At 37.4% G+C, this 23,737-nt stretch overlaps 1 protein-coding gene and 2 long non-coding RNA genes across 3 annotated transcripts; all 3 read right to left on the bottom strand.

Moving 5' to 3' along the window:
- Positions 1-1,339: 1,339 nt before the first annotated feature.
- LOC145555139 (uncharacterized) lies at positions 1,340-2,285 on the bottom strand. The gene is made up of 2 exons (XR_014091225.1): positions 1,909-2,285; positions 1,340-1,814 (listed from the first exon to the last, which is right to left on the bottom strand). It is a non-coding gene; the product is annotated as an uncharacterized LOC145555139 (long non-coding RNA).
- A 6,282-nt stretch (positions 2,286-8,567) lies between these two features.
- On the bottom strand, positions 8,568-10,390 carry LOC145555211 (uncharacterized). The gene is made up of 3 exons (XR_014091305.1): positions 9,744-10,390; positions 9,137-9,251; positions 8,568-9,042 (listed from the first exon to the last, which is right to left on the bottom strand). It is a non-coding gene; the product is annotated as an uncharacterized LOC145555211 (long non-coding RNA).
- Positions 10,391-12,075: 1,685 nt separating this feature from the next.
- LOC145555190 (alpha-galactosidase MYORG-like) lies at positions 12,076-18,804 on the bottom strand. Its single transcript, XM_081616629.1, has 3 exons — positions 18,775-18,804; positions 18,335-18,417; positions 12,076-16,737 (listed from the first exon to the last, which is right to left on the bottom strand). The coding sequence occupies exons 1-3, from the start codon at positions 18,802-18,804 to the stop codon at positions 14,946-14,948; spliced, it is 1,905 nt and encodes a 634-aa protein (XP_081472755.1). The 3' UTR covers positions 12,076-14,945.
- Between the last annotated feature and the right edge of the window lie 4,933 nt (positions 18,805-23,737).

Below are 23,737 nucleotides of genomic sequence, written 5' to 3'. Positions count from 1 at the left end.
TACCATACAAATATGAGACAGAAACATGGATTATATCTTTATATAGACCTGTCTATTGATTTATAGATTAATAGTTTTACTGGACAGAAATTACAAAGAACAAATCTGGTTCTTAATCAAATCCTAATGAGTCAAATTGAAAGTGTCATGGAGTCATCAGACTCATGACATTAACACTGACATGAAAAATAATATTGAAGAAATAAATACATCAAATCTAATTAACACTTTAAAATGAACGCTCTCTATCGTGGTATCACCCATGGAGGGATTTCTTTATTTAAATGGGTTCATTTTTCAGAGGGATACACAGTGAGGGTGTCGTGATTTTAGCTACCAGTAGCAGGAGAACAGAGCTGCGCCAAGACGCTAACAGAAGCTACAAACACTGAACAGAAGAAGAGCTGCCATCAATACAGCTGCAGCCAAGCATGATTTAATGTTACACAATACAGTTTTACCAAGTTGCTCAAAGTCTAAACTGGCATTGTTGTGTATTTAAGGTATAAAATTTACCTTCGACCAAACGCCCCCCAAAGGCATCCCAGCGCCCCCCTTTTGTAAAAATGTCCGTCAGCGCCCCCTGGGGGGCGGTACCGCACTGAATAAAGTCCCCTTTCAAAAACAAGAAAAAAAAAGTACAAAAATAGGGTATAATTTTCTTAAAATAAGAAAAATTATCTGCCAACAGAACAAGAAAATTTATCTTGTCAAGATTTTCTAAAACAAGAAAAAATATCTAACCAAGATAAACCTACAATATCTTAAAATTAGTGTATTTTTACTTAAAACAAGCCAATTTTACTTATACGAGTAAGATATATTATCTTATTTTAAGAAAAATTATCTCAAGTAAAGAAAATGTTACTTGACACTGAATTTCTTGAAATAGCGTAAAATTTTCTTATTTTAAGAAAAATGTTCTATGTATTAAGAAAATAAATCTCATATATTCTATTTGTATTAGTAAAATTGGCTTGTTTTAAGTACAAATACACTAATTTTAAGATATTTGTAGGTTTATCTTGGTTAGATATTTTTTCTTGTTTTGGAAAATCTTGACAAGATAAATTTTCTTGTTCTGTTGGCAGATAATTTTTCTTATTTTAAGAAAATTATACCCTATTTTTGTACTTTTTTTTTCTTGTTTTTGAAAGGGGACTTTTTGCAGTGATATACCTAAATCTAGTTTATTTTTATTGTTGCATAGGATTAAAATATATATTTTGTCACAGCTTTACTCAAGGTTCTTATGCTAAGACAAAAATCCAAAAATTGATCCTGTGAATACTGGAACAAGAGATGTTATTGGCTTGCTGAAATGAAGACATGAGTTCAATTACTTTTAACATCTTTATTACGTTTAAGTTTCACATAAACACAATAAAACATGACTTCTGGTCAGAATTTAAAGTCTGGATGGGCATCTGATTCTGAAACAATCCTGTAAAATGACAGAACAATGACGATCTGACACATCTGCCGCACTAAGAGTCAAGCAAACCAAATTGTCCAAAGCAAAAAAAAATCTTGGGATTAGATGTCAACAATAGGAGCTACCTCCGCAATGAACTTCTTCCAATAAGCCATAGCCTTTTATATGTGAAGTCTTGCCTCAGTTACGGACGCCGTTCTCAAGACGTCTGTCAGCAGCACAGAGAGGAGTGGCCCCACACACGGATGCTGAAAGGTGTAGTGGCTGTGATGTCCTCCTTTCAGAAGATCAGGGCAGGCATGGTTCCAATGGCCAGTAGAAAGTTGGTTTCACGATCACCACAGAAAAGTGATCTTGTTTGAAGTTGTTGGGTCATCTGCTAATTGGAGCACAGACAGAAAAACAATCACAAAACAAACCATGTTTTAGGGACTAATCAGTGTAATGATGAATCAGTATCATAAATGTCTTACCTCAAGAATGTGAAGGACAGCGTCACTTCCATGGTGCTGCTCCCTTTTGAATGTATGTTGCTCCCCTCTAACCCCACACTGAAATGACACCAGGATTAAAATTGATAAAATATATATCAGAAGAAAAACTTTAAGAGGCTTGAGAATGAGGCAGAGGTTCCCTTTCCAGCAGGAAAACAACCCACAACATATACGTATGAAATTGAAGAGCCTAATTAAAGTCCAGAGTGTCCAGTCCAACAAAGATTGACCTGCTTTCCAAGGAATAATGGGCAGATATTTCATTCTCTACTTTAGAGCTGCAAAACTATTAGATTTTTGCACAATACTGTGAAATTGTCTTCCATTTACCTGTGATGCACTAATTTTGTTTTGGTCTGTCACTTAAAATCTGAGATACCTGTTTGTGATTGTAATGTGAGGAAAATGTGAAACAGACAAAAGGGTATGAATTCTTTTGTAAAACACCTTTCACTTCAATATGTTTGTATTTAATCAGTGAGTTGATAAGAGAAATAGGCCACTCTAAGAGCATGTGTGCAAAGGGCAGGGAATTCAGAGTTACAGGTTAATCCATTTCAAATGTTTGTATTTTTATGTTTCTTGCATTACACTCTTCACTCTGGAATAACCATGTGTGATGCCGAGAAGATGCAGACTCTAAACCCAAATGTTAATTGTATGAATTTGAACTTGAGTCGGTCACTGCGTTTTGAGAAAGGCATGTTTCATAGAAGAATGTTAGCATAGCTGCCAATGACGGCAGATAAACAATTTCCCTGTAATTATAAGTTGTTTCTCCATCCTTAGCATATTTAGCAGTGAGTCAATGAAGTTGAATGACAGCACTAAGACCCTCCTTCTGGTTCTGATTGGTTGTTTTTGGTCAGAACAATGCAGTACTTTAAATAGTAATAGTAGTTCAGGAAGGAGGTGGAGGAGATTGATTGTTTTCAATGATTATCTGTCTCATAACAAACTGTCATGACATAGTGACACAGCTTTAACAAATATGGAGAAAAAATATTTTTTATTAAAGTTATTTACTGCAGCCTGAATAAAATGCAACTACATAGCATTTTTGAGAAGTCTGAATTGCTTTATATGTATTTTGCACGTTGCCTATGACTGCTGCTCATGGGGAAGGATATTTCAGTAATCTAAAACTAATAGAAAAAATTAAGCAATCTACTTGCATACTGTATGTGGACTGCTGCATGTAACATTGTAAAATTTGGTTCAATACTGATATTGTGCTAGTATCGGTATTGAGCCAAAGAAAGCAAGTTGCAAGCCTTTAAAATTGTAAAAGATTTTATGGGTCAAAAAAAGACTCAAAAAATTGTAACAGCAGCTGCGCAGGGGGACCCAATCTAATATTTTGTCAGGAGGCCCAGAATTCCTGGCTGGTTCCAGCTGTCAGCAGAAGCTCAGAAGTGAAGTTAAAAGCTGAATGATGCCTCATATCAGGAAAAGGAGTCTGAAAACAAAGAATCAAAAGAGCTCTGTGAAAAAGGGGAGTTTTAAAGACAGCACTCATCTTCCAGAGAAGCAATCTACTAACTGCAGTGCATTCTGGGTAAAAGTGGCAGACAAGTTTGTAGTTCCCATCTGATTGAACAATTCCAGCTCTTGGCAGGGCTCAGAAGTGAGCATAAAAGCCGAACCAAGTTTCATGTCAGAGAAACTGAGTTATAAAATAAAGAAATAAGAAAGAAAATAAAAGAATGTGATGAAAAAAGGGACTCCACAATCAAAATTCCAATCTTCAGAATAAGATACGAGCAATAATCCAGCATCCAGTGGAAGTGAGCTGAAGAAATAAAATAAAACATGATCATCCTTGTTATCCTGTTCAAAAGAAATAAAGCAAGTAATTAAAATGTTCTGAAAATAAAATAAAATACTGACCTTTTATTTACTGGATGCCATTTTTATATTTTAGTTTATATAAACTTGCATTTTGGAACAATGCAAGAACATAAATGAACCATATTTGTATAAAACTGTGTATGTGAAGCTCAGTTTGATTAACCATCTGTAACAACAAGAAAGAGATATGGTAAAACACAATGGGCATCGAGGTAAGGTACTGGCCTTACCTCGATGCCCATTGTGTTTTATCAAATCTCTTTTTGGATTTGATAAAACACCAAATGTGTGGAATGTGTCTGGGAAAAAACAAGTTCCTGCAAGGAGGAGCCATAATGTTACTGTGTGTGAAATTCCCACCACACTTTCTCAAGAGCTAAAACACGACAAAAACAATATAACAGCAGAACTAGCATTAAACATATTTCAACAGTATGCAAAACACAAAACCATATGAACATTTCATAAAATGCATAAATATATGCAAATGCAAGTATGTCAGTTATGACATCACTCTCTCTGTGATGTCATAATACCATTCTCTTGTTATGACATCATAAAACAGTCTTAAGTACTTGAACTTTCTTTCAGTCAAGCACTAAAGACTTGCAACTTGCAAAACGTGTACAATGGAGGATCCACAATTTCTTGAGGAACTCGAACAATTTTATATAAGGGTACAACGAAGAAGATTACATAGTTTAAATGCAGAAGAGCTGCTGGAAGAAATGGCAGAGCTAATGCAGAAAATTAAACGATTTTATAATTTGGACGAGTCGGAAGAAGAAGAGATGAGAGAGGCTGTATTGCAACATCTAAGACCAGAAATGAGGCATCAGCAGCAGCAGCAGCAACCATCCTCGAGTATGTGGACTTTCCTGTCCGACTGCGGAGAGTCTTTCATGAGCGGCTTTACTTTTGGCTTGGGGTTTGGCACAGCTGCAGGAATAGCACTGGCTGTGTACAAACTCTTTTCGTAAACACTCATGAAAATGGATGGTGCTTGTGGGAGGGGGTTCCCGATGATCTTCAGTTGCAGATTCTGGCTCTTGGGACGTGGAATGTCTCTGGGAGGTTCCTGCCTCAAGTGGAGGAGTTTAAGTATCTGGAGATCTCGTTCACAAATGAGGGAAAAGGTGAGCAGGAGATCGACAGGCGGATTGGGGCAGCGTCTGCTGTGAAGCAGGTGCTGTCCCAATCTGTAGTGGTGAAGAAAGAGCTGAGTCACACAGCGAAGCTCTCGATTTACCAGTCGATCTTTGTTCCCACCTCATCTGCGGTCATGAGCTGTGGGTCATGACCGAAAGAACGAGGTCCCAGATACAAGCGGCCGAAATGAGTTTTCTCCGCAGGGTGTCCAGGTTCTCCCTTAGAGATAGGGTGAGAAGCTCGGTCATCCGGGAGGGACTCAAAGTAGAGCCACTGCTCCTCCACTTCGAGAGGAGCCAGTTGAGATGGCTCGGGCATCTGGTAAGGATGCCTTCTGGACGCCTCCCTGGTGAGGTGTTCCGGGCACGTCCCACCGGGAGGAGGCCCCAAGGAAGACCCAGGACACGCTGGAGGGACTATGTCTCTCGGCTGGCCTGGGAACACCTTGGGGTTCCTCCCGAGGAGCTGGAAGAAGTGGCTGGGGAGAGGGAAATCTGGGCCTACCTTCTGAAGCTGCTGCTCCATGACCCAGAAACAGCAGAGGAAAATGAATGGATGGACAAAGGTTTTTGTTATCCTTTTTGTTATCTTTTGAGGATGAGGAGGTTCTACAAACAACTCTACAGATAATTTTTCACTTTCACTTGCTTTGCCTGACCTGTGGAGAGTCAAACAGAGTTGTTTACTCTGTTTAATTCCCTGAAATTGATTTACTTACCTGGGCATTACATTGTTTCTTCGGTGGAAACTGAAACGCTGGGTAAGCCTCGCTGTCTTCCTGCAAAAAAGGAGGAGAAAGGTTACTGATCTGACAAAATTAATACAAACATGATAAAAGAAAAGACAAAATAGATTCCTCAAAGTGAGGTCCTTATCTGGGGTCTTGGGACTTTCTGTTTGGTCTTTTGGACCTTCTTTCCTGCAATGAAGAGAAAAAAAGACATTACTCACCTGGAATGTATTTCTTCTTTTTGTAATGTTTATTTGTGATTTGGGGTTTTTGTTTAGTTACCTGCAGCATCTCCTGAATTGGGTGGTTCATTTGCAGGTACTGGTTATAAAAAGTTTTATATACTTTATTGTAATGTGGGCTGCACAGTGGTGCAGTTGGTAGCACTGTTGCCTTGCATCAAGAAGGGTTCGATTCTCGGCCCTGGAAGACTCCATGTCTTTCTGCATGGAGTTTGCATGTTCTCCCTGTACATGCATGGGTTCTCTCCGGGTACTCCGGCTTCCTCCCGTAGTCCAAAAGCATGACTGTCAGGGTTAATTGGTTTCTCTAAATTTTCCCTAGGTGTGTGTGCATAGTTTTTTTGTCCTGTGTCTCAGTGTTGCCCTGCGACAGACTGGTGACCTGGTCTCTTGCCAGGGACGTTAATTCTCATCAACTTGTTGTTTGTACTCATTGATTTAAATGAACAAAATAAAAACGGGAACTATTTGAAAGTGGTGAGGATTTCGGCTGGTAAAAAGTTTAACATTTTATCATGTCCAGACACTACGCCGTTTCTACTGAAGCAAACCGAAAAGTTTTGAACAGTACAACTATGTCAAGTAATGACAGTCTTGTGTATAGTTAGTATATTGCTGCTGTTGTATGCAGTAAAAACAAATAAATTTTGCTGACAATATCTTGGATGAGTTTAGGAATATTGTTTACCGTGGAAAAGTCTTGACCAAATATATTATTCATATATAACTTTTAATGTCAAGACATTTTTTCATTTAGTTTATGTACAATTAAATGCATTTAAGCTTATATGCTAGAACAGTGTTTCTCAACCTTTTTGGGCCAGCGCCCCCCCCAGCCTTTATCCAGGTCCCTCACCGTCCCCCACCAAAAATAATTTCCCAGAGAACAAAAAAGTCATGGGAATAGAAATTATTTTCACAGGCGTCTATGAAAAATTTAATGAACATTCAAGTTAAAATTGGTAGGCCTAAGAGCAGCCAATCAGAGTGGAAATAATATTCATATTTTGTGCCATTTTCTAGTTGTTAAATATTTCACAAAATGACCAGATCAAAGATGTTCAACATGCCAGTTTAAACTTTGATCAATTTGCAAAACGACTGAGCTCTGCAACATTAAAACATGGATAGAACTGTAACTACATTAATCATAGCTCTTCTTCTCTTCAGTGTTTCTGTGAGTTTCTGGTGGTGCAGATCAGTGCTGCCTTCAGGAGAATGGGACATCAGGGTATCATCCATAAAACTTCACCCTCATGGCGTCTCATGGCGTTTATTGTGCAAACCAGAGCTTTCAGTGGAAAAACAAAAGTTCCAGATCCTTTTAATACCATACAAATATGAGACAGAAACATGGATTATATCTTTATATAGACCTGTCTATTGATTTATAGATTAATAGTTTTACTGGACAGAAATTACAAAGAACAAATCTGGTTCTTAATCAAATCCTAATGAGTCAAATTGAAAGTGTCATGGAGTCATCAGACTCATGACATTAACACTGACATGAAAAATAATATTGAAGAAATAAATACATCAAATCTAATTAACACTATAAAATGAACGCTCTCTATCGTGGTATCACCCATGGAGGGATTTCTTTATTTAAATGGGTTCATTTTTCAGAGGGATACACAGTGAGGGTGTCGTGATTTTAGCTACCAGTAGCAGGAGAACGGAGCTGCGCCAAGACGCTAACAGAAGCTACAAACACTGAACAGAAGAAGAGCTGCCATCAATACAGCTGCAGCCAAGCATGATTTAATGTTACACAATACAGTTTTACCAAGTTGCTCAAAGTCTAAACTGGCATTGTTGTGTATTTAAGGTATAAAATTTACCTTCGACCAAACGCCCCCCAAAGGCATCCCAGCACCCCCCTTTTGTAAAAATGTCCGCCAGCGCCCCCTGGGGGGCGGTACCGCACTGAATAAAGTCCCCTTTCAAAAACAAGAAAAAAAAAGTACAAAAATAGGGTATAATTTTCTTAAAATAAGAAAAATTATCTGCCAACAGAACAAGAAAATTTATCTTGTCAAGATTTTCTAAAACAAGAAAAAATATCTAACCAAGATAAACCTACAATATCTTAAAATTAGTGTATTTTTATTTAAAACAAGCCAATTTTACTTATACGAGTAAGATATATTATCTTATTTTAAGAAAAATTATCTCAAGTAAAGAAAATGTTACTTGACACTGAATTTCTTGAAATAGCGTAAAATTTTCTTATTTTAAGAAAAATGTTCTATGTATTAAGAAAATAAATCTCATATATTCTATTTGTATTAGTAAAATTGGCTTGTTTTAAGTACAAATACACTAATTTTAAGATATTTGTAGGTTTATCTTGGTTAGATATTTTTTCTTGTTTTGGAAAATCTTGACAAGATAAATTTTCTTGTTCTGTTGGCAGATAATTTTTCTTATTTTAAGAAAATTATACCCTATTTTTGTACTTTTTTTTCTTGTTTTTGAAAGGGGACTTTTTGCAGTGATATACCTAAATCTAGTTTATTTTTATTGTTGCATAGGATTAAAATATATATTTTGTCACAGCTTTACTCAAGGTTCTTATGCTAAGACAAAAATCCAAAAATTGATCCTGTGAATACTGGAACAAGAGATGTTATTGGCTTGCTGATATGAAGACATGAGTTCAATTACTTTTAACATCTTTATTACGTTTAAGTTTCACATAAACACAATAAAACATGACTTCTGGTCAGAATTTAAAGTCTGGATGGGCATCTGATTCTGAAACAATCCTGTAAAATGACAGAACAATGACGATCTGACACATCTGCCGCACTAAGAGTCAAGCAAACCAAATTGTCCAAAGCAAAAAAAAATCTTGGGATTAGATGTCAACAATAGGAGCTACCTCCGCAATGAACTTCTTCCAATAAGCCATAGCCTTTTATATGTGAAGTCTTGCCTCAGTTACGGACGCCGTTCTCAAGACGTCTGTCAGCAGCACAGAGAGGAGTGGCCCCACACACGGATGCTGAAAGGTGTAGTGGCTGTGATGTCCTCCTTTCAGAAGATCAGGGCAGGCATGGTTCCAATGGTCAGTAGAAAGTTGGTTTCACGATCACCACAGAAAAGTGATCTTGTTTGAAGTTGTTGGGTCATCTGCTAATTGGAGCACAGACAGAAAAACAATCACAAAACAAACCATGTTTTAGGGACTAATCAGTGTAATGATGAATCAGTATCATAAATGTCTTACCTCAAGAATGTGAAGGACAGCGTCACTTGCAATTCCCAAAGTTTCTTGTAGATGGTGCAATACGTGATTGACGATGTGTCTGGCATAGGCTTCACCATGGCAACAGTTTGGTTTACTTGAAAAATAAAACAAGTCATATTTTAGTTTATGTGCTCAATTACAATATTACATGAATTCAAGATGGCAAGAAAGTTATTTTAATTAAATCAAACAAGGACTATTTAAATTCACCAATCAAAAATAGTGTTTAAAATATCCTGGTAACAGTGTGGAATATCTAACCTAGGCTTTTAGACTCATTGCATTTAAGTTTTTAAATTACAGCACATCAAACACCCTCAGTTAGTGAAATACTAGGTGGAATTGCCCTTTAACCATTTCCCGAATCAGAAGCTACGAATGATAAGCCACCTTAGCTATGTTAAAAAACGGAAGCTACCAAGAACTCGTGTCGATATTATTTTTAAGCCACAGCTATTGTGGTTAATAACTGTTTAAAGCTCATATTCACAAGAGCGGCTCTTTAACCGCGGATGAAAATTGGCATTTCACGACATGCTAACTAGCTTCAGTTAGCTTATCTTAGAAAGACAGACTTTAAACCCACCCCTCAGTACAGCAGCTGTAGGGTCTATACACGTAAAAAAGTCCTCCATCGTCATTCATGTCCAACCGAGATTAGAGAATTTCCAAAAGAAAATCTTATAAAAGTACAGTAGATAAAAGCTTAGTTAGGCTGTTACAACTGAATTAACCGTTAATCAGGGCAGTTAAATGATCTCTGGCGTTGCCGTTAGCGATGTGCGGATTGATACTGAAATATCGATTCTTCCGATACCAGAACTTAATTCTTTAAAATCTATTGTCAGATCCAAGGATCAATACTTTCAACACTTTAGTAATTTGAGATAATGTAGATTAACTAGAGTACGTTAGAAAGTAACTAAATTATTGAGATCTTGCCTAAATGAAACGTTGCTAATGGGAACTACTTTTTCTTCCGCTTGGTAAGTATGTAATGTGTAAGGACGTAATGCCCAAGCGCAGCGTGCTGCTGACGCTCACTCACTCAGAAATGGACATGTTGACAGATTATTAAAAAAAAGTGACATGGAGCTATTTCAGCTGTCATTTTATAGTAGTTTTAATAATTAAACAAGGATGTATTTAATAGGGTTATTACTTTACTAATTTTCTTTTTTTTAGTTTGCAACTCGATTTTTACGTTTTGTATATTTCAGCTGAATTAAAATAGTTTATAGTAAACGAGATTGTTGTCTCAATGTACTTCTGTGTTTAAAATGAGTGCATCAGAGTACATTGTGTTCTTTTTATGAAGCCAAGATATGGATTACATTTATTTTTTTATTTAATTAAGAAACAAATTAACTGTCTTTGCACAAAGTATGGGATCTGTATTGCCAATACCAGCTTACATTTTACTCGGTATTGGATCGGAAAGAAAATCTGTTGTATCGAACATTAATACTATCTCACTGCCATTTTGGGCGCTTTCCCATTTGGATTGTATGATGTCATAATTAAATAAAACAAGGACTACTTGTTATTGTTAGTTTGAACAATAAAATATTGTTCAAACTAATATTAATAACTTATAAAGTAAGAATTTGAAATATAAACCAAAAGTTAAAATATTTATCATGACCTTGAGCTAATCAATATTGTTGATTCTAATCTCATTGTGTGGAATACCAGCCATTTCAAATCACACATCAATAGAAATTTCATGACATGTCAGTAAGAGGTCCCACATCTTGCATCAAGAAGATCAGATTAAGAAGGTCCATAGCAGATGGAAACATGCCAAGAATTATCTTGATATATAAACTGATATTGTCTCTGAAATTGTTGTGTTAAATGTCAACCGTTTAAATATTAAATTATAATTTCCAGTACACTCTGCTAACTTATACAAGAGTATAAGTTCATGAGGGTTTTTATTTTTCATTGTCAATAACACAAAGGATTCCATTTGGACATAGTCTGTTTTAATTATCTGAAGACATTTCATTAAGTATGTGATTTCGCTTTATGTGCTTGAAATAAGAAATTTTTACTTATATAAAATAAGTTCGAGACTTGAAGTTTGATTGGTAAATATTGATATTCTAGATTCTAGCACATATTTACTCATAATAAGTAATATTTTCTTAATATTAAGCTTTTATATCTTACTGAGATAATTAAGTACAAAAACACTTAAAATAAGAAAAATATTCTAACATAAATCCCTCTTGGTGAGAAAAATTATCTTGTCAGAAAGAAAACATGAAAAATCTCCTTAATTTAAGATATTTAATCTTACTAAGATTTCAGTTTTTGCAGTGCGCCCACGAGAACCGCTAATTTAGAACGTGCCTCGATCGTGAGGTCCGTCAGGGGTCAGCGTTTGGACCTGGATTTCTTCTGTTTGTGACTATGTATGTTAGTACAATCGGCAAAGTTTACAGGTGGATCTCTGTAAATTGCATCATCATCAGAAGGTAAATTTATTTCAGTAATTCAAATCAAATAGTGGGTCTTTACAGGTAAGTGGATGCATTTCAAGAGTTCATCTTTTGTTCCTTTTTAAAATTATGGCTGGCGGCAAAGGAAAACTCGAAATACAGTTTCTTGTAAAGTATTAGACTTTACAAGAATGTCACAAATTGGCAACCCAAACTAAAGCGTCTATTCTGTGCGCCTTACATATGATTTTCAGGAAGACATTTAATCTACTTTTCTGATATGCTGACTAAGTTTTCTTCTGCCGCTATCCATAATCCTAAAAATCATCTAAACAAAACCCAAAATATATAACTTTAGTGTTAAATCAGGTAAATACATTAACATTGTTTTTCTAGTATTTTATTAAGATGCACCTGTGAAACAATGTACTTTTAATGAAAGAAAAATAAGGAATTAAATGCAAACAAAAATGATGGTTTCATAATTCTTTTAATACATTAGTACAAAATCACATTAGAATGAATGCAGATTTTTAGTCCCATCCAAGCACATATATTAAAAAGAAAAAAAAATTAAACATCAAAGGCCCACACTGAGCTCTAAGAATCAAAAGCAAAAATAGCCAGACCAGTCAGTCGAGCCATAAGACAGAAATAGTGTCAAAGACGAGCCTGGCACAGATGCTAAGCGAGAGCCGCTATAAATACGTAGCTATGTTTTCTTGACGAGATGTCAAAGGACAAAAACAAAACACACAGAGGTCAGAGTCAAAGCAGCAAGCTGAAGGCTCAAGTTAGGTTAGCACCACTTTATGGGTCAAAGGCACAGAGCATTAGTATACAATATTTCAAAAAGGGTCAATTCATACATTAATAGAGAGAGGAGTGGGTCAGGCCTTGGTCTTAAATTTCAATGTCATATTTTATTTTAGCTTCAAAAAGGAACAAGAATTCATTAACAATTTTTTTAAAAGGCCAACAAAAACAAGTATAATAAAAATCCTGTCATTAAGCAGTCCTTGAATTATGTCATTTTGTGCGTCTGAATATGTGATGCACAAATGAAGTTGGCACTTGTTCACAGTATTCATCTTATTTTATTTTGGGGCGGGGGGGGAGGGGGGTCAGAGGAGGTATTATTAGGTATCTATTTGAGATGTCAGATGAACGCATCCGTCTGAAACTCCGATCCTGAATCAAATGATTGATATCTGTTTCATCTTTAGTTACCAAAAAACCCTATTATAAAAAGCTTATATTGCAACAACTGATGATCTAAAAAGGAACGGGGAAAACGAGCAGCTTGAAGCAGCATACTGAAAAACATACATAAACATTACATTAAAGGAACATGGCAAGAAAATGTTGTACCATTTATGCTGGGAATCCAGGTCAGCTAAGCTATTGACTTCCAAAATTATAATTATTTATCATTTAATTGATAAAAAGCTGAATAAACACTTAGGATTCCAGTTACGGCCATCCGTATATATGCTACAATAAATTGTTTCTAGCCTTTTTGAAAGCATTAATAAAAGTTACACACCTTAAACACAACAAAGCCTGAGAAAGCCGTTACCTGAGGAAAAGCATTAAATATTTAAAACGTCTTCTACTTGTCTAAAACGTGTTACAAGGCACCATGTTACACAGTGAGACAAAGTAATGATTAAACCTGCGGCTTCTTGTCCTGATAGCTGAAGCGTTAAACCTGGCTTCCTGATAAGAATCAACAAACGACGAGAGGAGCAGTCATTAGCGTCGCAGGAGAACAGAATATCATCATGTAGCATACAATCTGCCTAATGGTTCTGAGAAAACAGCTTTATGGCAAACAATTATTGGCTTATATATTCCCTCTTTACTACATGTTTAATGTAAGACTTGAAGCGGCGCTAAATGTCTAAAATCTGGATTCTGCCTGCTTATTCAGTGAGCTTGAGATTATATGGAGATTTAATTGTGTTCTTAGTTCTTTTGGTAAGGCAGAATGGTATAAAGTGGCCAGTACTGGCTACAGATGACAGATTTATATTTTTTTAAAAAGTGGCAAATGCTAAAGAATATGGCAACAATAAGCAAAAAAAAAAAAAAAAAACTAAATTCAAATAAAGACCAAGCTTTTCATATCTGCAACAATTTCACAAATTAAATTCCTGTTCACAGCTATTTAAGGGAAGGTGAACTTTCCTACATTTCGCATCACGTCACCTGCTATACATACACAGTGCCAAACTATACAAACCCCTTAAACTTTTTCACATTTTGTCACATTACAACCACAAACCACAATGTATTTATTGGGATTTTTGTGGCATGACACAACGTAATTGTGAAAAGGTTGACGAGAGATGCATGGCTTTCAAGATATTTTGCACCTCCGAAACGTTTCTCTTGCAGCCTCTTTTACTCCGATATTCCTTAAGAAAATCCAGGGCAACCAATTGCCTTGAAAAACCACTGTGTCAATTTGTATGAATAAATCTTGGTGTTCTTTGAAGGCAATTTGTTGAAGAACATAAGAGAACAAACAACAACATAAAGACCAAAGAACATAGCAATAAACTTGCTGATAAGCTTATAGCGGATTTGGCTTACAAAACTGTCCGTAGCTGTGAGGATCTCACAGAGGGCTGTTCAATCTGTGATCTAAAAATAGAAAAACTGCAAACCTGCCAAGACATGGCTATCCTAAACAAACAGGCCAGGCAAGTGGAGCATTAATTTGAAAAGTAGTCAAGAAGTTGCACTGATCAAAAACTAAATTCTGGAAGAATTTTATAGAAATTGTTATGCCTTCTACTAACTGGACTTTACGAGGCAGCAACAGCAAGAAAGTCATTGCTGAAGGAAAGAAACATGACGTAATGTTGGAAGTTTCTCACAAGTCATTTTGGATACTCTAAACCAAAACATACACAGGCACACTGGAATGCTTTAAACATACATGTCTAAAAATTGCCCAAAATCCAGACCTAAGAAGAAATGAGAATCTGTGCCAGAACGCCCTATTTCAAATCTGATTAAGTTGTGCTATTTTGCAAAGACCAATGGAGAAACATTTCAGTCTCTAGATGTGAAAAGCAAGTAGACAAAAACCAAATTACACTTCCAGCTGCAGAATTTTTTCTTTTTTTAAACCATGCATCCTTTTACTTCACGTTAGATTACATAATACTTTGTGGGAAATCAACACCTAAAAGTTTATGAAAATACGTGGACTTTTATGCTTGTAGAGTGACAAAATATGAAAAAAGTTCAAGGTGTTTGAATCTCTTTGAAAGGCACAAAAGGATGGAAATGGGAGCATGAAATGATCAAGTCTTTCACTTTCTTTCTCGCTAAACCCAAAGAAAGTAGGCAATTTCATCCAGGTCCACTGGATAATCTGTGAGGTGCAGCGGCTCCTTGAGGTCGAATCTTTCCCCCTTGTAGCTTCTCCAGTGCCCAGCGGGTAGGTATATGTCTCGTTCTTGCTTTCCAGGCTCTAAAACTGGAGCTACCATTAGGTCGTCCCCAATCAGGAACTGGGAATCAATTTTATAGGCCCTCTCATCCCCAGTGGCAATCCACCACAGTGGCCGTATGATCGGGTCCCCGGTGTCCAAAACCTCCCCTGCCAGCTCGAGGACCCGCGGCGCCACAATGCTTTCGTGAATGGCTGTGTACTTCCGAGCAATTTCCACCACTTCGTTATCGTATTCCCATGGAGGTATAGAAAACTGCATAGAAGGCATGAAGGCAGACAGCTCCAGCCAGCGGATGTACAGCTCTCGATCAGGTAATGCCCGATCTCCGCTTGTGTAGTTCACGTAGGCGTTGCCCCCGATCATGTCCGGCAGGATGAACTGATACCCAAGGATGCTGATGGTCAGCACTGTGGGGATGAGAGATTTGAGGCCCAGCTCATAACCCCACACAGAATCTCTGTCAGTCGGTCTGAAGAAGCAGGATATGTTCTGGGACTGGTAACCACTGCGCAGCTCAGCTCGATCATTGTAGTGAACAGCCATCTCTGTGTAGCGCCTTGTGAAAAAACTGGGGTCGCGAATGTGATTCTTTGTGCTAAATTTCCAAGGTAAGTAGTTCGTCTCCCCTGCATCAAATTTAAAAGACGACACCCCATACCTTGAGCGCAGTGAACGTAGCTGGGAGGCAAACCATTCCCGGGCCTCTGGATTGGTAAAGTCCAAAATGCCGCCAATGCCATTCCACCAATTAACCAACGCAGGCAGCCGTCCTGTTGGCTCTCGGACAAACAGCCCTCGCTCTACCAGAGGATGGAAATTTTCAGAGTCATAGTTAACGAAAGGATGGATCCATAGCGACACCAGAAATCCATCCGATTTTAACTTTTGGAACATTTCAGATGCATTAGGGAACTTGACTGGGTCAAACTCGAAATCTCCGTAACGTTTTGTGTAGCGGTCGTCGAGTTCCAGATGACTACAGTTAAAATTGTACTTGCGAATGTTGGCAGCATACGTCAAAAGTTTTTCTTGATCAATGTCACGCTTATATATAGTCCAAGTCGACCAAATAGGATGCTCAAACATGACTTTGGCAGGCACTTTGTACGGTTTGTTGAAGTATCTCCGAACCATGTACTTGAGTATGGATGTCACATCCAGACCTACGCAGACTCTGTAGCTCAGTTCAGCACAAGGAGCCTCACCCGGGTTTGGCTTGGAAGCCAAACCCGGGTGAAGTACATGGAAGTACATGGTTTTTTCCGTGTCATTCCAGCCAAGGTGAAAAGGCACAGAGTTGTTGATCTTGATGGCCGTGGCGTTGGATGACAGCCAGTAACTTTCCAAGATTCCTCCAAATTCTTCCCGGTTTGAGTAGATGTCGCTCGTGACAAAGGGTTTGGGAGCCTGTTGGCCTGAAATAGAAATAGGCCAGTGCTGAATTGCTGACACTGCTCCCCCATACCAGTGCGCAAACTTGTAAGTCATGGCATGCTCAACAGGAATGTTGGGAACCAGTTCTTCCCAGCGGACACGGTAGCACTGCACAGTGTCCTTGGGCCGCACTGTCTTTATGAAAAACTTAAGCTTCCTGTCAGTGGTCTGACCACAACGAAGAATTTCCTCTTCCTTGGAGCAGGAGTCCAAGTCCAGGGTCCCTGATCTGTCAAGATTGTTGATAACAAAAACATTTATGATATTGCAATAAATAGGAAGATCATTAAAGTTTACTTCTATTGGTAATTAATTTCAAATTGTGATACTTGTCTTTTAAGCACTGAAAACACAACATTCAGTTCAGCCAAGTACTCTAATCATATCTTGTACAGTACATGGAAATACATTTCTGGCTATTCTGTGTTAAAGTCGTTTTCATTGTTAATCTAATTTGTGAGTTTGGGATTTTTAGTAGCACTAAGATAGTCATCAAAAACACTAAACCCCCCCTCATCCTCATACAGGGTGTCAGTGAATGTCTGCTGGACTACAGACAAGTCAGCAACCTCTCCCAAGGTTGTGTAGGTCATAATATAACATCTGTGTATTAAATGTTGAGAAAGAAAGTTAGGAGAGTAATTGTACAGTAAATACACACACACTCATTTTTTTGTGGAGGCTTAACAGGCACGTTCAAACATGTAAAATTAGCAGACTTGTTTGCATATAGACGGCTTGAAAATATGAACTTAAATAGTCTATAGTCGGCCAGTTCCTATAAACACAAATGTGTTTACAGGGCATAATAAAAAATATGATGCCCTGGATTATGAAAAGGTAAGGCAGGTGTGTCAATATCATGGAACACAAATAAACAAAAGTAATTTAATGAGCTGAAATTTAAGGCTAGATTTGATAAAATTACTCCACAAACCTCCGCCTCAAAGTAAAGTATTAAAAATGTAAGAATTGATAACACGAAACATTAAATACGTTGATGTTTTCTGGCAAACTAAATGCTGCTAATTCCTTTCAACGTCGTGGTGAGTTTGGTAATTAATTAAATCAGTGGGAATTTTTTTTTGTTTTTTTTCTTCGGTTCACTCTCCCCCAATATGATTCATCTCTAAGGCTAATTTACATGTCCTTTTGTTCCCTCCAAGGTGATGCATTAATTAGGAAGTGCTGAATACTCACCTCAAAGCAAGTAATACACAGAGGGGAATAATTATTGTGATTATTCTTAATCTGTGCTCGCTCTGTTGTTTTTCTTTCCCAATTAAACCAAATTTAAATTCAGAATAGGCTTTGAATATCAAAGCAGGTGGCTGTTCTCCCTACACCCTCGCTGCTGTTTCTGCGAGAGACGCACAAGCCTCGCTCTGCTTCAGGCTTCATTGTTTTTCAGTGTCTGGTTAAAAAGAACACCCTGCTCTTATCGTAGTGGACAGTTCCTTTCATACACATGATAAACTTTTGTAGTTTAGCAGTACATTATCGAATATGCAAGCACTTGCGGTTTCTCTAAAGGTGAAACACTTATGTTTCAAATTTTTACCGCACGGTAGTGCAAACGTAAAGAACAGACTTTTTTACATCAAACACACCAAACACTCCTTTCATAATGCTGTGCACAAATTTCAACAATATCATCACTGAAAGATAGGTTTTACATGAGATAAATTGCTCAAATTTATTATCAGCACATATAATTAATTTAATCTAGAGTTTGTGACAAAATAAAAGCTTTTCAGTGTCGTTTCACACACAGGACGATCCTTTCTTTGACCTCCATCAGAACTGCAGGAACATGTAACACTTACGTGGACAGATGATAGGATGGAGCTGGAGCCTGAGAAAATGTAAACCAATATGGCAGCTGGAGAGAAGAGAGTGGTACAAAATACTGGGATGAGAGAAAGAGACACAAAGAGATGAGTTAGATTTAATCTTCCTCAGTGCTGCATTGTGCTTTATAACAAATGGAGTCTATATCTCCACAGAAGCCGGTCATGCTCTCTGCTACATCTCACACCACATTAAGCCAAACATGACCTCCCGTTGCCCCCCACCTCTCTTCCAATAACAGTGATAGGTGTACTATATCTGCAGAAATCAGTGTTTCTGAGTTTGTTGCATTTAAATGTATGTCCAGTGCATATAAAAAGTCTATGCATAAAATATGCCCCACTTTAAATTGATACTTTGTTGGTACACCTTTTGGTAGAATTTCAGCATTCAATCTTCTTTTGTTGTAATCTACCCAGGTCAGGTCATCCCACATGTTGACCATGTTGCTCACTCTACCTGGTGAAAGTTTTCTAAACTTAAGTCAACTCTTTGAATCTGACAGATTTGCTGTCAGATTTAGTTTTGAACTCTGGCTACTCCCATCCAAAAATGTCTAGTTTCTTCAGCTTTACATTTCACACACTTGCAGTTAGGCAAGCGTTGTTCCCTGGGCAACTGCCAAAACCAGACTCATCACCAGACAGAGAGGCATGTCTTGGTGTTATAGATAAAAACAGATTCAACCAGGTCGAGTATGAAGGCTTATTGACTCAGCAGGAACTTTGTGACCTCTGGTCATTGTGTGCCTCACCATCTGCCAATCTCACGCTGTCGCTTTCATTCCCAATCATGTCCAATTTGACTGGAATATTTACCAGTATGAAAATTTCAAGAGTGGATTAATCACACAAAGTACCGTCCTGTTGTTGTACCACACCGGAATTAGATGGGCACCACCAACCATTCACCATTCACTTGTGTGTTGGATTTTACAGCTAAGCCCAAAATTATTCACAACACTGGCAAATTTAGCTTCAAACTTATTCTCATTGAATGAACTGAGAAGTTTGCTTCAGCTGGAAAAAATGTGGGTAAAACTAAAAACCTATTTTAACTTCTACTTGGAAGGCACATCAATATTTTAGGCATAGTTTATTGTACAGTTCAAATTAGTGAGTAAAATGTGAGGCTTTTCATTTATGTCACATTTTCTTTATGCAAGTGACAAGTAACACAGAACCTCCAGATCCTAACAGTCTGTTCTTGTGTCTAGATGCCCACAGGGATAATGTAAAGCAAGAGACACTGTGGTAATGATATGTCATTGCATGTCAGCCCTTTGCCGTAATGAACACCGGTGTTATCGCATGGTTTGGAAATCAGACTACCTGTGAAGGTCGGCATCTTATCTCTCAGAGCCAGATGCAGGCAGCAGCTTCCTCACTTACAGGCAGCGAGCAGCACAGTGGCACAAAGAATGAGACACTAAAAAAAAAAGGAGTGAATGAAACCATCAGATGAAAAGCTGGTACATACAAAGCAATCAATATTGCTGTAAGCACAATCCTTGCGCTCAAAGAAATGTCGTCACGCAGCACTAGAGCAGTGGAGTTTAGAACTGCCTCTGAAATGTAGCTTCACTGCAGGGAAAGATGAGGAAAGACTGTCTTTTTGTGTCCTCATCTTTTTGTGACACAAACAGAATGTGTCGGAGTCTCATCTTTTGTTTTCCAGATCTCTATTTGTTATGTGCCTTCTAAGTGCACATGCTCCTGCTAATGCTCTCAAAGACGCATCTTGAAATATGACAAAGTAGGTGCCGACGAGTTATATGTCTGTCTGCAGTCATAAACTATTCATGAAAATGTAATAGTCATAACAGTCCTCTTGGCTGTTTAACTTTTTTTATTATTATTATTATTATTATTATTATTATTATTATTATTATTATTATTATTATTATTATTATTATTATTATTATTATTATTCTAACAATGGAAACTCACTACAGCGGACTGGATGGGAGATCAATATACTTCTCTCTCTTGTCTAGTGGAAAGGTTCGTGGCAAGGGTTCGAAAGGCTTTGTTGTCTGTATGCTTCGTGTGTGTGTGTGTTTGTCCGTTTATTACTATCTCTTGAGTATCAGGTTGTAGCTGCAGGTGTAATCTCACACTCTGACTAAAACACTGACAAGCAGCCTGCTTCCACTCCTGCCTCAGGCAACTCTGCAAAAAAAATAAAAATAAAAATCAAGCTCTGTGTGTCTGTATTCATCCTTACCTCACAGCAGATGCATGTCCATGTAGCTGAGTAACTTCTCGGAACCTCTGCACCCTGAGACCAAAACAGTCAGGGCATTGTTTTACAATATAACGTGATCCCATACAATTTGAAGGTTTAAAATGAATAGTTGCCTAATTTATACTGATTACGGCAATCTAACTGTGATCTATTTGAAAGAGAAAATCATCAAAACGTGTTTAAACGAAAGTGGGATGCTTGGTAGTCATTTAAACACACTATTTCCCAAATGAATAAGCTAAGGCTGCTAAATATTAATAAGCTAATATGTTTTTTTTGTTTGTTTGTTTGTTTTGCAATAGAGATCCAAAGGGGAATTATTTAACAACATCTGAATAGAACCTTCTGGGCTTTATGCATTTTTAAAAATGCCAGTTTTGGGACTTAGGATATTCTGTCATCATGCTACTGTAAATGTTTATCACGTTTGTCATCACAAAATTTGAGATGTCAAGTTTTCGTTTTGTGTAATTTTTTTATTTAGGCAAAATACAGCTTCTGCAATTTAAAGTCATGTGAAATCAAGACTAATTTAGTCCCAATCGCATATTAATAACCATGTTAGCATCATTATGCAATACCAACTCTGACAAAAGTAAATATTTTCTTCTTAATCTTCCTCTACTAGTTCACCTGGGTAGTTTTCAACCTTCGACATGCACAGTCCCAGGTTTCTAGTGGCTTCTTATCTGCTCTTTGTCCTAGTTATGTTGTGCTCCCTTCATGTCAAGATGAGTTTTGTATCCTTATCCCTCTCAGCATGTCTGTTTGCATATATTTCTTTGGACACTCTGCCTTACAGGCACCTTTGGGCTGGGTTTAAATATAATCTTTTTTTTGTTCTGGCCTGCCGAATCTTGCTTGCATATGGGTACCACACTGCAACCATTCAAGTTCCCTTAATGGTTTAATGTACTTTGTCATACCTGTGAAAGAACACTAACTACTGTGCGAAATATACCCATGTTATAATTCAATAGAAAACACACCTGTCTGTCTAAAGCACAAAGCACTGCTGCTAAAACGTCTGGATCCTTACCATAACATTGGTTTGTGCAGTCCATCTTTGAGCCTGGATTTTATTACGTTTTTGTTTAATAACTAGTTATATTATATTTTCACTTCTAAACAATGATGTATGACTGTAGTTACTTTGCAAACTAAGTGATATTTCACTGCGTCAAACCAGACAGAGTCAGGGTCTCTCTGTGAAAGCGGCAGAGAAATGTGTCTTATCCTTCAGCATTTCTTTACACAGCAGGGGAGCTTTTAATGCTTCCCTGCTTCCCTCTCTGCTAAACAGTTGGTTTATGAAAAGGAAAATCTCACTGGCTCAAAGCTGTAGATATTCTTTGCATACTTTTCATACCTACCTATTCATATCATGAAGATGATGATGAATAAAACACCCAGATGTGAGTGTTGACTTGTGATATTTTTCATAAATGAGTATTGTTCTGGTAGAGAAGAGAAGAGCGCTTTTTTGGCCGGAATAATAAAAACAACAACAAAACAACATAATCCTGGGTCTGCAGAAAGGCAGGCGTGTGGGAGGGACTCTGGACAGAGTGTGGAATCCGTGATTAGAATCCGCTCAGAGAAAAATGGACCTTCTTCAAGACTATTCCATACACTATTGTGAGCACACATTTGACATAATGTTTGTGACCATTACATGATGGTAATATATTAGCATCATTTATGCATGGTCACAAAAACATCGTGGTAATGAAAGCTTTAAATACAAAGAACAAAACTTTAATATGGGGATACTTTATAAAACTTCACTGATATTATATTGTTCTCTCATTGAATATGTGAATATTATGAATTTGTTAATGAAATTTTACATGTGACGTTTGTGTGCTAAATAACTGAAATGCGGATTAATATGATGATAAAGTTGAATTCTGTTAACCTTGGTTTTAACACTGATAAAACGAGAAAAACTGACTTAGTACTCCTATTTAATAAAGATAAATAATATTTTTCTTCCATTTTAATGTCATGGTTTTTATATTCGCTTGTGTTTTTGCTGTCTTTTGTAAAAGCTATGAATAAATTTTTTTTTAAATATATTGAAATGAGATTTTACAATCATTTCTCAAACTTAATCTCATTTACAAGGATCACAATTGCTACAACCAGGGGCAGAGCTATAGGAGTGGGCTGGGGGGGCGGCTGCCCCCCTGAACCGGGCCGGATGGGGGCCCGGGTCTGGAGGTGCCAGGGAATGGTTTCAAATCGCTTAAATGGCAACAACGGCACCTCAGCCTCCAGTCTCAGGAACCTTAACTTACAAATGAAATATTAAAATGTACTTTCAACAAAGGAATATGGTTGATTGAGGAACACTGCACATCATTTTCTCCTAAGCCTAGGTAAAATACTTCTGCTCGCCGCTTTATGAGTGACTTAACACAATTAATGTGACGCCTGTAGACCATGTCCTGCACATGTGGTGCATTTATTTCAGCTCCACCTTGTGAATCTCCCAAAAAGCTAAAAAAAAAAAAAAAGGGTTTTACTAATATGTCTCCTTGAAGTTGCAATAATTTCTTTTTGTACCACTCTTTTCCTTCCATTCAATTTTCCTTTGATATGGCTGAATCTATACTCATGGAACAGTCAGCTTTTGTGCATTACCATCCCTGCATAGGGGTCAGTTATTAGCCTGTTGGACAAACTGAACAATAACATTTTTGAATCGAAAATTGTTTTTTTGTTAGTCTAATGTAATATCACTGTCTCTGATGTTCTTATGTGTTACCTTTTTCAATCAAATGTATTGAATAGATTATTTTTTTAATGTCCTGCTTCCCTTTCGAAGAGTTAAAGTCTCCTATATGTCTGCCTTCTGCTCACTTACAAATTGAGCCGATTCATGTGCATCTGGTTTTTTTAAGAGCCAGAAGAAAATTGTGTCATGATTCGGGAAAGATAATCGATTAGGACACATCAGTTCTCAATACGCCATTATCTGGACATGTTTCAAAACTCTCCCCGGCCTATTAATCAGTGGAATTCCAATTATCCCCGAGGAATTCTCCAAGGTGCCGAAAAGTAAAGGAAACAATGGTGCACACCCGTCAGAGCCCATTGGTACAACGTCACACGCGCGAGACTGCCCG

The sequence above is a fragment of the Poecilia reticulata genome, chromosome 15, assembly GCF_904066995.2.
Source record: "Poecilia reticulata chromosome 15, P_reticulata-male-v2, whole genome shotgun sequence".
In the NCBI taxonomy this organism is placed as follows: Eukaryota; Metazoa; Chordata; class Actinopteri; order Cyprinodontiformes; family Poeciliidae; genus Poecilia; species Poecilia reticulata.
The sequence above is the reverse complement of the archived record's forward strand: the minus strand, read 5'-3'. Positions and strand labels throughout refer to the sequence as shown.